The sequence below is a fragment of the Passer domesticus genome, chromosome 10 (assembly GCF_036417665.1).
Source record: "Passer domesticus isolate bPasDom1 chromosome 10, bPasDom1.hap1, whole genome shotgun sequence".
NCBI classification, from domain to species: Eukaryota; Metazoa; Chordata; class Aves; order Passeriformes; family Passeridae; genus Passer; species Passer domesticus.
Window position 1 is genome coordinate 4,346,419 of NC_087483.1, and position 14,225 is coordinate 4,360,643.

Consider the following 14,225-nt stretch of genomic DNA (forward strand, 5'->3'; position numbering starts at 1 on the left):
GGGAGGAAATGGATTAGTTTTCCAACGCTGGAGTTAAAAACAGGTCACATTTGGGGTTTTTTTATATCCCAAATAAAAATCATAAGCAGTCTGAGACAGAGAACTGTGAATTTTATCTTGCCAAAGAACAAAAAAAAGCCTGAGTGAATTACAGTGAAAATTAAATTGTTCCTTTAGGTTTAGGAGCTCCTCTCCAAGACATTTACTGTGTCTGGTTAGGGAGGTCAGGTTAGAACAATGCTGCTCTTGAGGTTTGCTCTCAGCTGCATGTCCTGAGTTTCCTCTTAACCAGCTCCATGAGAGTACAGATTTTCAAGTAATCATTATTTCAGCCTCACAGAAAAAAATCAGGGAGTGATTTGAGGTGATGTTGAGCAAACAGGCAGCAAAAGCCCTGTTGGAGGGTTTGTGTCCCCCCTATTCTTTCAGAATTTAATAGCCAAACATCTCGATGGTTGCTCTGCGTGTTTGTGAATGGAGTAGCATCTGGAGTCGTGCAGGAACAAGAGGCTCTTATTCCTTCAGAGAGAGGATGAAGTGGAAAATAAGGGGGGGTGTCATTACTGGGGATACGGGATTTCGGAGCCCTCGACACCAAGGTTGCCCTGACCTTTCCCTGCATTGTTGTGGATTGTGAGACAGAGTAGCTCAGAACTGCTCCTTCCCGTGAGCCTGGAGAGCAGAGCTCTGGGCGTTCCCCGTGGTGGGAGGCAGCTCTCTGATGAGTTTGGGGCTCTTTCAGATCATCTCCAAGCCGGCCGAGCCGGCGCGGCAGCATGAGAGCCACCCCGAGGAGACGGAGGAGGAGCTGCGGGAGCACCAGGCGCTGCTGGAGGAGCCCTACGGCGAGCGGGCCGCGGGCCAGAAGGAGCCCGCGGGGCTGGCCAGCGTGGTGCAGGTCAAACAGGAGCCCATCGAGAGCGATGAGGAGGAGGCAGAGCCGCAGCAGGAGCTGGAGCCCGGGCAGAGGCAGGCGGAGCAGGAGCTGCTCTTCCGCCAGGTCTGGCACTCGGGTTGTTGTAAGACGTGGATTTGGGCTCGGGAGCCACCTTGTGCTACTCTGAGGGGAAATAGGGTTGGCTGGTTACAGGAACCCGATGTGAACTCAGGTGATTCCTTCCCTGGAGTCACCTGCCAGCTGGCAAACCCCAGGGAGGACAGTCTGTGGGTCACGTGCACAAAACACAGTCACTGTGTTTATTGAGCCACTGAAACGCTTCCATGGGTGTTTCTTTAGGAAGATAAAGTCTGTCCTCACATTTCTGAGCGCTAGCCACCAGCAGGAGACTGTATTTTGGTTTAATGATTTAAAACTGATTTCTCCAGAGAAAGACTGTACATAAGGGAGCAGGGGACAAGTGGAGGGTGTTCCTGCTTCAGTGAGCCTCCAGCCAGGCTCACTTTTGAGGCAGAACACCTGAGGCTTGAGGATTGCAGGTGATAAATCCAATAACAAGGAAGCACAGTGTAATAGAGCTGGTCCATGTCCTTCAGGAATGTCATTGAGATGTTGCTCAGGAACTGCATTTGCCCAGGAAAGCTGTGGCCACCTCATCCCTGGAAGTATCCCAGGTTGAACAGGGCTTGGAGCAACCCGGGATAAGGGGAAGGTGTCCCTGCCCATGGCAGAGATGAGCTTTAAGGCCCAAGCCATCCTGGGATTTTCTAATTCTGTGTTGCTGATGATGGACCATTATCAGTGATACCATTCCTCTGAAGGTGGAACCTCTCCACCTTAATCCTGAATCCATGGTCACACCTCAGGAGTCTTTAAAATAGTATCTCCTTTGCAGCTGTTTTGCCTCAGAGCAGGAGGAAATTTATAGAGGGAATGGGATGGAACAGCCATCCCTTCTGACCAGGAGCCTGTCCAGCTGATGGTGTGCTGCACAGAGAACCAGCTCAGCTAAGCTCTCCCTCTCCAGCCTGAGTGATCCAGTTGAGTGGAACTCGTTCCATGGCCTGGGCTGTTTCACTGTTTATTGTCCCAGAGCAGTGGGGTGGGAGCACAGGAGAAGGAAGATGAGGGAGCTGTTGGGGAGGATGGAGCTGCCCCTGGCTATGACCCTGTCAGTGTGCAGCAGGCTCAGGCTGGGGCTCCGTGTGTTGTGCCTCTCTGACTCAGCCCTAGAAACATCACATCTGCCTTTGCTGCACGCGGGGGAAAGGAGTCCAAGCCTGAGAGCCTTCAAAAACCCTTTTGGGAAGGCCCTTTCAGCAACTGCCTGCTTCTCTCGCCCACAGCAAGCCCTGCTCCTGGAGCAGCAGCGGATTCACCAGCTGAGGAACTACCAGGCGTCGCTGGAGGCGGCTGGCATGCCTGTGTCCTTCGGGGGACACCGGCCCCTGTCCCGGGCACAGTCCTCCCCTGCCTCAGCCACCTTCCCCATGTCCGTGCAGGAGCCACCCACTAAGCCAAGGTTCACAACAGGTGAGCTTTTTGGGGGGCTCTGGGCTGTGGGGGCCTCTGGTGACTGGTCTATTTTACACAGAGCTGTTCTGTGAGGGCACAGAAAAGAGGGAATGGCTTTAGGCTGGGAGTAGTGTTAGATGGGATATTGGAAGGAGATCCTTCCTTGTGAGGGTGGTAAGGTTGCCCAGAACAGCTGTGCCAGCCCCATTCCTGGGAGTGTCCAAGGCCAGGTTGGACAGGACTTGGAGCAGCCTGGGATAGTGGAAGGTGTGCCTGCCCTACCCCTGAGGTGAGCTTTAAGGTCTCTTCCAACCCAAACCATTCCATGGTGATGATTCTCCGACTTTCTTCCCTGTCCCTGCAAATCTGTAAGCCTGGGCTCTGCATCACACCCCCATTTGGGTACTCCATCACATCCTGCCTTCCTCAGGGAGCACACTGAGTCATCCCTGCTGTCGTGCTCATCCCTTCTGCTGGGCAAAAATACCCTGCACACACACACAGCAGCAGCACAGCCCTGGAGCTGTGTGTCCAGGCACACAGAGCGAGTCCCAGGCTGTGACAGAGCTGATTTAGAGGCAAGGCAGGGAAAGCCAGTGCTCCTGAAGGACAGAGTGCCTAATGCAATGCTGGCTCTGTTTCCTCCACCTTCTCCAGCCCCTCCATAACCTCATGCCATCAGTTATCCACTGGGCTCCCTGCCAGCCTCCCCTCCTCCTGTTGCACAGGAGGCTGTGCCTGCAGGTTGGGAAAAACGAGGTGAGCTGGTGATTTCAACTTGTCTTGAGGAGACAAAGAGACCAAAGGGTGTTTGTGGAGGAAAATGATGAGTGCAATCCTGTGTCTGTCCGGTGGAAATCACAAGTGCAAAATAGGTGTTGATCCCCATCCCTTGGAAGTGTTCACAGCCAGGATGGAGCAGCCTGGGACAGTGAAAGATGTTCCTGCCCATGGCAGGGGTGGAACAAGAGGAGCTTTAAGGTCCCTCCCAGCCCAGACCACTCTGGGATTCTGTGATCTCCCCACCAAGATTTAAAGCAAAAAAACTTAATTGTTCTTCCTGTATCCTGACAGCCAACTTTTCTACTCCAGAATCCTCTCTGCTTCTTCAGTGCCCTTAGCAACAGCTGAAAGTTGATTTTCCATGCAACTCCTCAAGCCCTGTGCTGGGTGATGAGGGCTGATTTTGAAGTCCGCCTTCTTCCCCAAATGTCAGGCTCTTACTTTGTGAATGAGCAGTTTGCAACGTGATGTGTTCCCTGGGAAAAGGAAAAGGGAGGTGGGGGAGGGGAATCCACAACACCCAAATAAGAGCGACTCATGATGTTACTTCCCTTTCACTTCTGCTTTTATTCCATTTTTAACCTACACTTCTTGCATCACACAGCTCAGTGGTGTGAATTGGGTTTATTTTCAGGCCCTGGTGGTGTAGTAATAGTGGCATGTTCAGTGTTCCTCAGCTCCTGGCGGCAGGCATGGTGGGAAGCATGTGCTGTCAGTTCTGGGACAGCCCAGGGAATAGCTCAAGTTTTGTAAATCAGCTCTTTAAAGTCCCTATTTGTTCTTAACGTTTAACCCAGAATTTCAGCACAACTGCATTTCAAATGCAGTTGGTTGTGGCCAGATTAAAAGATTTTGGCTTTTGCCAGGGGTGCAAGGAAAAGTCCCCTGGCTCAGGGTCAGAGCAGATGAAACTTGAGTTTCTAATACACTTAACCCCAAACCTTGGGGCTTTAAAAACAAGGAAGCCTGGCCCTGCTTGAAGGGATTATTCATTCCTTCTCTTTCTTCCCTCCTTCTCCTCTGCTGGTATTGAACCTGCCCTATCAATCACATGCAAGACTCTGAACATACAAATAAATAACATTTCCTAGCAGAGGATCTATGTTTGACTCAGATCTGTGCCTCTGAATTTCATTCAAATTTGCAGGCAGCAGTAAGAATGCAGATTTGAGAGCTGTGCTGCTTGGAAAAGATGCTGTTCCGGTATCAGGATTTATTTTCCTCGGAGGCAGGGTTTGAAAAACTAAAAAAAGTGGCTTAAAATAAGAGGTGGAATATCACACTGCTTTTATCCAGCACTGCACAGAGCGATGAGGTGCAGAATGCTTCAGGTAGTTCACCTGTAAAATACCATTTTCACAACGTTTTTCCACATTAAGATTCCAAAGGTTTGACTTTTCTTTTTCCTTCAGTCTCTGCATTTATGCTGGGTGAATGGAGAAGGAAAAACACAATAAAATTAGGCATTCACTGGCACTAATTAAGGTGCAAAGCATAAAGGTAAGGCCTCTGTACTAGTCCTAAAACTAGTCCTAGATCTGGTTTAATTAACCTGCACTGTCTGCATAGGAGAGGCAAGGGAAAAAAGCCCACTGCCCTGGGCATGGAAGCAGGAGAAAGGAGAGGAAAGGCATTTCAGCTGCATGAGCATGTGTGAGTTAAATTGCCTCATGTTTTGTTGGAGTTGTCCACGGTGGCGTGTCGGAGATTGTGTTTCTGGAGGTGGATACTAAAGCTTAATCACCAGGATTGAGCTGTTCTGTGGAAGGCAGGAAATTAAAGTCTTGGGTGTTTTTCAAAAGCAAGTAGTGCTGAAGTGCATCAGGCTTCTTTTTCCCGAGGAAAATCCATCTGGCTGATAAGTGCTTTGCATACTGATCCTAAGGCAGAAGAATGAGGATTGGAATTGGTGTGATGGTTTGGTGAGAGGGCTGCAAGAAGCAAACTTCATTGAATGGCCCTAATTAAGCCAACTGTGATCACTCTGGCTGTGGACATGGCCCTTAAGAGAGCAGTCATTGTCCAACAAAGAAAGGAATTGTTCCTCCTTTTCATGTTTGGTATATTATACAGAAATAATACAGAGAACTGATGCTCTCCCTGGACTGAGTTAGCTCCAGACAGCTGGAAGTTCTGGGGCTGATGTATATTTTATTTTCCTGTCTCTCTCGGTGACCAACACCTGAGGCTTCAAAGGTCCGGGGCAAAGAGCCACATCCTGCAGCTCTCCAGCATGATGTCCATTACTCCACATCAAAGGGAGAGCTGTGCCCTTCCTGGATCCTTCCAGCAATCAGTTTGATGTCCCAAAGCATGACATTTAATTTTCCTTCCTCCCAGAAAGCAGGTCCTTGAACTTGCCCTCTCTAGCTCCAGCAGCCCCTGCGACTTAATGAATACTCATGCCTGCCCTGTTCTGTGCACTTGAATAAGGATCCTCAGGTTAGGCCATTAATTTGCATAGCTCCAATTATCCAGTCTCTGATCTCCTGTAAAAATGGGTCCACAAATTATTCTGATGTTCTGCATTAAAGGGTTTTTCCTTTCTGATGAAGGCATTTATTCTCTCCTAGTGCAGAGCAATATAATTATCTGAACCTCAGATCATATGTTTGCTCTGCCAAGAAAAGCCAGTTGGTTTTGCTTTAGTGCTGACCTTTAAAAATTATTGTTCTTATGTCTGAAAAGAGTCTTGCTTCCAGCACCACTTCAATTAACTTGTAAGAGCCAGTGCAGTTCTGTATTTTGAGCTTAAATTGCCGAGCTTCCCTTTGTGTGTGTGTGTGTGTGTCTGCCAGCTGAGTGTCCCCAGCCACAGTACGGAGCTGGGAACAGCTCCCTTTTCAACTGGGCTGGTTTCTAGGAAAGAGAAATGATGAGTGATTGACACTGCTGTTATCAGTGAACCCCTGGGAAAGGAGAAACCATTGATGAAGCAAGGTCGGTGAACACCAGGTTTGGACTGGGATAGGTTCCTTGAGCAGTTTGGGTTGGAAGGGACCTTGAAGATGATCCATTTCTGTGGGCAGGACATCTTACAGTATCCCTGGCTGCTCTGAGCCCTGTCCAGCCTGACCTTGGACACTTCCAGGGATGGGACAGCCAGGGCCTCACCACCCTTACAGGGAAGAATTTCTTCCATGAATGCAGTCTAAATTTCTTTTAGTTTGAGACCTTGCACTAGTTCAGTTAAACTCAGACTGGAGTGAAAGCTTCTCCTCAGGTGAATTCTGAGTTTGCCTTGGCCCAGCAGCTCCTGGTGGTGTTTGATGCTGTGACTCAAACACGGGAGACCTTGAGAGAGCTTTGCAGCACAACCTCCTCCAGGTGAACTCGGGCTGACCCAAGGGCAGCCAATTGCCAGGGCTCTGTTCTCTCCCTGGAACCCATGGTGGTTTGGCTTTTGGGGGGGCGGTTTTCCCTCTGCTCTCACCTACAGCAGGGCAAGGAGCTGCCAGACACCTCCCCCGAGGCTGCAGCCCTGCAAGAGCCGGGGCCAGAGCAGGGAGCCAAGATTCCCGGTGGCACAGCGTGCCCACACCCAGCCAGGAGGTGGGACTGAGCTGCAGCCAGGTCTGGCAACGTGCAGGAGCACAGCCCCAGCTCCAGCTGCTCTCAGGGTGCCCTGTGAGCCCCTTGGAGCTCCCAGGGTGTGCTGTGTGTCTGTGCTGGAGCTGGGAGCATGGATCCAGCTGTGGGTGTGATTGCCCAGGATTTCCCCGGAGTGCTCTCCTTGGACATCGGGGGCTGGGACTGGCTTCTGCCACTGACTGCTGCCTTCAGGGGCTTTGGATTCTGATCTAGACCTTTATATTCCGTAGAAATCATGGAAAACCTTGGGGTGGAAAGGACCTGAAAGGCTGTCTGGTTTTAAGTCTCTGCCATGGGCACCTTCCACTGTCCCTGGCTGCTCCAACCTGGCCTTGGAAACTTCCAGGGATCCAGGAGCAGCCACAGCTGCTCTGGGCACCCTGTGCCAGGGCCTGCCCACCCTGCCAGGGAACAATTCCTAGTTCCCAATATCTCATCCATCCCTGCCCTCTGGCAGTGGGAAGCCATTCCCTGTGTCCTGTCCCCACTTCTCCTTTCCAGGTGAGCACCCCCAGTCCTCTCAGCAGAGGGGCTCCAGCCCTTGGACCAACTTTCATACAGATACTTCCTGCAAGAAACCCTTTTCTTGGGGAAAAAAACCCAAACCAACCACTTTTATTCTGTTTTCTGGAGCTTCTGGCTGAAGGAAAGCTAGATTTCAACATTTGACTTCATGTCTTTTGCTCGAGAGAAATAATTAAATGTCTTCTGTCACCGGGGAGGACCTGCTGTTTTCCTCCCTTTGGAATATTGGCTATGGAATCCCATCTCCCCCTCCAAAATCGTACCCAGGCAACTCTGGAGTGTGAATCAGAGCCTCCTGCGCTGCTGTCGTGCTGTAAATCCCTGGAATGCCGGGGGATTTAGCTGCCCGAGCCCCTCCTTGTGCTGAACACCTCGGTGCTGCCAATATTGCTGCCCAGTGGGCACTAATGGCTGCAATTAGCAAATAAGGCACGAGCTGCTTGTGAAACACGGCCAGGAGCACTCGCTCCTTCTGGGTTTGCTCCCAAGCCCTGGAGGCGTTCTGGCAGCCAGGGGAAAAGCCCCAGATCCCATTCCTGTGCACTCACATAGGTGCCACCTCCCCCTGGCATTTCATTTCACATCTTGGTGCTGATTTGCCTCTGATACCCCTTGAGGATTTCCGTGGGAAGGGGTGGATGCAGCTTTGGGCTTTCAGTTCTCTGTGGCTCCCACGCAGTTTTGGCCTAGAACCGTTGACTCCATAGTGCAAAATACCCGTTTTTTCTCCCTGGCAATTTGTGGTGGTTTTTTTAACCTGAGAGCAATTCTGTGCCCTGTGCTGCAGGCCTTGTGTACGACACCTTGATGCTGAAGCACCAGTGCACCTGTGGAAACACCAACAGCCACCCTGAGCACGCGGGCAGGATCCAGAGCATCTGGTCCAGGCTCCAGGAGACGGGGCTGCGGGGCAAGTGTGAGGTAAGGGAAACACCACAGCAGGCCACATGGCTGGTTTTATTAGTATTACTAATATTATTACTACATTACTATTATTGTTACTGTTATATTGCTCTTATGCCAAAGAAAAGAGCAAGATATGATGTAACCCTCTCATTTGTTATCCCTCCCAATTATTCCAGCAAAAGCAACAGCTTTTCTGTGCTTTAATAACTTCTTTTTGTACTCTTTAATAAGTAATGGTCAAGCTATGTTTGGGGGTAGGAGGAAGGCACTGAGCACCATTCCATCACAAGAGGTTAAATTAGATTTATTTGCTATATTTTAAGAGCAAGCAAATGGAGAGAAAAAGCTTAGATATTAAACAGAAAGAATGAAGGTTAATAATAAAAATTTGCGAGTGGTTATTAGTTACAACTAACAGCAGTGTTGATAAATGGGGGTATAAGTGTGTGTTCATCAATCCTTTGAGCATCTGAGAGGGCTGAATCCCAGAGCATAAATATTCCAGGAATGTTCCCGGGCCATCAGATAAGACATCCACGTGGTGGCAGCATTGCCATTGCCTACATTTCCCTGTCCTGCCCTGGTTTATCCCTTTCAAACCTCTCTCTGTCTGTGGATACCCATTTAATCGAATTTTGGGATTATTTGGGACCAAATGAACCTTATTGCTAATTGCCTGGCCTCCTCGCTGGGTGTTAGAGATGTTCTCCAATGTATAAGTTGGTGACTGTAAGATCTCCGGCAATATTATTGTCCTTAATTTCCTGTTGATTTCCTTAAAGAAGATTTATTTTCCTTAATTCCCATGCTTACCTTGGTACTTTTGGTTGCTCTCACGATGGGAGCTGTTGTTGATCTTCCCCTGCTTTCCAGCTGTGTTTCCCTCCTGACCACTGGTGACTTTCAGTCTCACCGGACTCTTCTTTTTTCCCCAAAAATAGTAAATTTCTGCCTTAATTCCCTGCTGGCTTTCTTCAAGCTCTGCCCTGCCGTTTCACTCCCTTGTCTCTCTGGTCCCCTTTCCTTCATCCCCACCACTTGTCTGAAAGTTTCCTTCTTTATCTTGAATGGATCTGAAGATGACTTTCCATGTCGAGCAAATAAATGTTGCGAGTAAGGGATTAACCCAAAGCCTGAATTTCTCCACCTCAGGACCCATTTTAGTGTTTTGCTGTCTGTCTTGGTGGCTTGCTAAGGAAACAGAAAAGAGAGTTAAGCACTCAGCAGTGGTTTCACCACCCTTTTCCTTCCCCTTGCAGTGCATCCGTGGCAGAAAGGCGACGCTGGAGGAGCTGCAGACGGTTCACTCGGAAGCCCACACGCTGCTCTACGGCACAAACCCTCTGAACAGGCAGAAACTGGACAGCAAGAAGCTTCTAGGTACTATTCCCTGGGGGCACATCCCCCTTCCTGACCCCTGGGTGAGGTGCTGGGGCTGCCTTCATCCTTAGCCCTGTGCATCTCCAAGAGGATTGTTCCCAGCTCCATGAACAGAATCCATCTCCCTCTCTTCAGGCAGATTTCTAAACCCTAGAGAGATTAAGCCTCTTTTCTTTGATGTCTTCAGAACCTAAATGGATGTTTTCCTGAGGAGGAAAGATAGTTCAGGCAGTTTGTTTCATCCTTGGGCACTCTGGGTGTTAGGTAGGTGTCCATGGCTAGGGAAGGAGCTGGAGCACGCTCCCAAGGGTTTGGATCTGCAGCCCCCAGCCGGCTGTACAGGCATCAACAAACCCCTGCCAGCTTTGGACAATCAGCAAGAGAGATGCAAGGGCCTCTGCATTTGTTTAATGTGGAGTGGAATTGTTTATCCCTTTCACTGGAGACCAGATCTTCCTGAAACAGGGCCGTGTCTGTTGTAAAATACAGAAAAAAAAATACAAAAATAAAAGATATGGAAAATATCAGAAATTCTAAGGGATGGATGTTCAGATAACTAACCCCCCAAAGCAACCAAACAACATGGATTTTAGCATCTCCGTGGAGTAATCATCACCTCCCTTTACTTCCTGCCTTTTTGCAGCAGCAGGCTGGTGGGACAATTTGGGAAGTTGCCACGTGGGGATCTGAAAAAAAAAAATAAAAAAGAAAAAAGAAGACAGCTCTGGAACGTTGAGACGTTGAGAAAGTTTATTTTGGGATTAGCCTGATTTGGGATGATGTAAAAAGAGGCTTAACTCTGTGGCCTTTGTGATCCAGTGGTCACAGCAGAGGAGCTGGAAAGATTTTGCTCAGTGTGTCCATGAGCTCCCAGACAGCGAAGCATTAGCCAGGAGTTAAACACGCAATTAGCACGGTATTTATAGCTCACTTCCCACCTCTTTAAGGCCAGAGAACCCAAAAGTAGACACCTCCAGCTGAATGACAGCTCCATTAGGATGTAAACTTTCAGGAATTCATGATGTCATATGCTCGGGAGTGAAAAACCCACAGCCCGAAAGAACTTTGGTAAATCTTCCCTGGGATATCTGAGATTCTCTTGGGATACTTTTCCACTCCTTCCTTGGCTCTGGGCACGATCTGTCTCAGCAGTGCCACTGTATTTGGATATACAGTTTATTTGGATAGCATTTTGGGGAGACACCCAAATTGCTGAGCCATTCCTGATGGTTTCTGTAGAGAACCTGTGGGGGAAGCAACCCTTGCTCTGCCTCTGCTTCAGTAGTTCTGTGCCCACCGTGGTTTTCGTTACCCATTTTAAAGTGTTTGCAGAGATCAAGTTTAATCCAAAGAGAAGAGAAATTCCAAGGGCTTTCCAGTACAGAACATTCCCTGTTTGGATACAACTTGCAGAAAAGCCCTAGAGCTGCGGGAGGTCAGGTCCTCAAGGGTCTCCAGTAGGAGGGGATGTCCAGTAGCTCTTAACTGGGCTTAGACCCGGTTTCCTAAGCCCACCTGGCACCGTTGTAGCCTGGAGATGCTGATAGTGGCACTGGCTGCCAGCCCACATGGCCCCTTCTCTCCTGATGGCTTCCACAGGGCAGGACCTGAGCAAGGATATCAGGGAAAAGCTCAGTGTGGAGTGGGGAACTAGCCTGTTAAAAACCCTTCCTTCAGCTGTTTTCTCCCGTTGGGGGTTTAAAAGGCTTTTAAATTTACACACCAGCTTGGTGGGGTTCTTTGAAACACATCAGAGGGTGGGTTTAGGGCAGGTTTGAACGCTGAGGGCAAAGCTTTGTGTGAGGTTTAGGGATGCAAATGGGAGTTTGTTGGGGCTGAGTGTCTTGGCAGGTGTTTGATGACTCCGTGTAAACTCTTGGCCTTTGATACCTCTGTGAGGAAGAAAAAAGCCTGAGAAACCTCAGCCTGAAAGGGAAAAGGCTTTTCAGGACACAGGATGTTTTTTGTTAAGCTTCTGCAAATAAAAAGGGGGATGTGCCTTCATGGAATCACAGAATCCCAGAACCGGTTTGTGTGGAAAGCGAGCTTAAAGCTCATCTCATCCCACCCCTGCCATGGCAGGGACACCTTCCACTATCCCAGGATACTCCAAGCCCCAGTGTCCAACCTGGCCTTGGACACTTCAGGGATCCGAGAGCAGCCACAGCTTCTCTGGGCACCCTGTGCCAAGGCCTGCCCACCCTGCCAGGGAACAATTCCTAATTCCCAATATCCCATCTAACCCTGCCCTCTTTTAATTTAAAGCCATTCCTTGTGTCCTGTCAAGGATACAAAGTACAAACTCATCTCTCCTTGGACAGTGGAAATACTTGGAACCTGTTGGACAAGTTGAAACTTAGGCAAATAAGGCTGCTTTTAATTTGTGGGGAGCAATCATAAATTGTTGTCAAGAAGATAAATACGGAAATAATGGGTGGATTAGCAGTGAGAGATGGGACAGGAGGTCTGAGGCAGGATGATCTAAGAACTTACATGTGGATCTAATCAGGGAGGGCATCTCACTTTGAGCTCAGATGAGTCCAGATGCATGAACTCCTCTTTCAGGAACAGATCCCAAATGGTTTGTGTGGGAATGGACCTTAAAGCCCATCCCATTCCACCCCCTGCCATGGGCAGGGACACCTTCCACCAAACCAGGTTGCTCAGGGCCCCGCAGAATTTTGAATGGAGGATAATTTGCTCACACATGAGCCCAGAAAGCGATGTTACATTTCCTACAGATTCAAAATTAGCCCTGCAGATGGTTTTCTCAATTTTTCTCACATTCTCCTTGTTGGTTTTGCTATTTCAGTCAAAACACATGTTTTTTCTTTGCTTGCCACTGGTTTATTTTTCTGTCTTCCTCTTTTATGAAACCCATGCTCTCCAAAGTCATCTAGTAACTGCAGATGAGTGACAGTTGGGGTGTTTTTATGATTTCCTGTCCTCCCTCAGTGGGAAGGGGTTAAAATGCACATCTGAGAAGACGCACTGAGTGATTGTTGGTGTCATCTTCCTCGTGTATAGTCTCAAAACATCAGACAGCACCCACACCTTGCTGAAAAATGAGTGATTTATAGACAGCTTTTGCAGGAGCCTAAGTGTGTACATTTACATATGTGTGTGTTTGTGTGTGTGTGTTGTAACAGGGCTGGGTGAAAATGGGAAGAAAACCCCCAGGAAGAAATGTGTGTGTTTCTGTTCTTGGAAAGATTGCAGAGTTGCCACAAAGTTGGCCCCAGATTGCCACAAAGTTGGCCCCAGATTGCCACAAAGTTGGCCCCAGATTGCCACAAAGCTGGCCCCAGAATCTGGTGACCTCTGACTTCTGACGTTTCGTGTCCCCCACAGGTTCCCTAACGTCGATGTTTGTCAGGCTGCCTTGCGGTGGTGTCGGGGTGAGTACCTCCCTTTAATGTGTAAATAATGTCCTGTTTGTTCTCTCCCCTGGTCCCCTCAGCACCAAAAATTGCTGCTTTGCATTCCACAGTGGGTAATTGCAGCCAGATGCTGCCTGGGGCGCGGGGTGCCGTGGCCTCACGTGCCTTTCTTCAAAAGCAGCCGCGGCATTTCGGGGCTGCTCCGGGGAGCCCAAGCCTCAGGGACACTCAGAGGCATGTTCAGGAGAAAAAACCTCACTTCCCAGGCTGGGATGTTTGGTGGTGAAGGGGTTGCTGTGTTTGGAAGCAGCCCTTGCATTGCAAAGTGCTTTTTTTCTGTGGAAAGCAGGATGTGCTGGTGCTGTGGAGCTGTTCCATCCTGTTCCATCCTCAGTCTCAGGGCTCCAGAGCCTCCTGCCTCCCACAACAGGTGGGAAACGTGGCCATGAAACAGGACAATATTTGGGAATGTACATTTTCCTGCGAATAGCAAGTTTCTCTGGCCTGGAATGAAAGAGCATTTGGCATCTTTTATTCTCCAGCTCCAGGATAATCCGCGTGGATTCTCCAGGAGGTGACTAAAATACCCCTTCATCCCTCATGGAAAAGCTGAGTGTTACATTTCCATATAATCAGGCTTTTTACTGTTGTTTGTTCCCATAAAGCTGAAAAAAACCCAAACCCCAAATACCTTGTTTTGAAGGTTTTCTTGTTTTCCTTTGAAGCCTGAAAGCTTAAAAATTTCCCTTTCAAGTCAGACTTTCTGCTCCAGAGTTTCTGTGGAGGGTGACAGGACAGAAAATCGTGGAGAACAGGAAGGGGAAAAGAATGAGAAGAGACAATAAAAGGCATTGTGTTTGAAAATTCACAGTGGTAGTTCTGCTGCATAATTGTAGCTCATGAGGTTGAATTTTCAAGGTCTGGATTCTGTTATGGAAATGAAACAAAATTGTTTTCTTCCTGAGTCTTTGCAAAATCGCTGCTTTGAAAATTATCCCGTCAGAAGGGGAAAAAAAAAAGAGAATAATCGTCGTTTATTCGTACCGCCACTCGTGGAGATATTTTATTTTGTATTGTAAATATGCTGCAGTCGCCTAATTCATGGCAAATTTTTGGCCAGAGCTTAAAAGGTTTGGATTTACTCTGCCCTGCAGTCAGGCATGCCATTCAAAGCAAAAAAAATTATCATTTGCAAATGAAGACTGAATGGTAACAAGTAGAGACAGTGTCTGAGCCCAGCACGGGCC

General features: G+C 48.7%; 1 protein-coding gene across 11 annotated transcripts in view; it reads left to right on the top strand.

Moving 5' to 3' along the window:
* Window positions 1-14,225, top strand: part of HDAC4 (histone deacetylase 4) — a 172,128-nt gene that overhangs the window by 136,248 nt on the left and 21,655 nt on the right. For all 11 annotated transcript variants that reach the window (XM_064433403.1, XM_064433412.1, XM_064433411.1 and 8 more), the window contains 5 exons: window positions 743-1,000; window positions 2,245-2,431; window positions 8,100-8,233; window positions 9,478-9,598; window positions 12,950-12,996. In XM_064433403.1, the coding sequence (XP_064289473.1) occupies window positions 743-1,000; window positions 2,245-2,431; window positions 8,100-8,233; window positions 9,478-9,598; window positions 12,950-12,996 (747 nt within the window). The remainder of the gene's footprint in view (window positions 1-742; window positions 1,001-2,244; window positions 2,432-8,099; window positions 8,234-9,477; window positions 9,599-12,949; window positions 12,997-14,225) is intronic.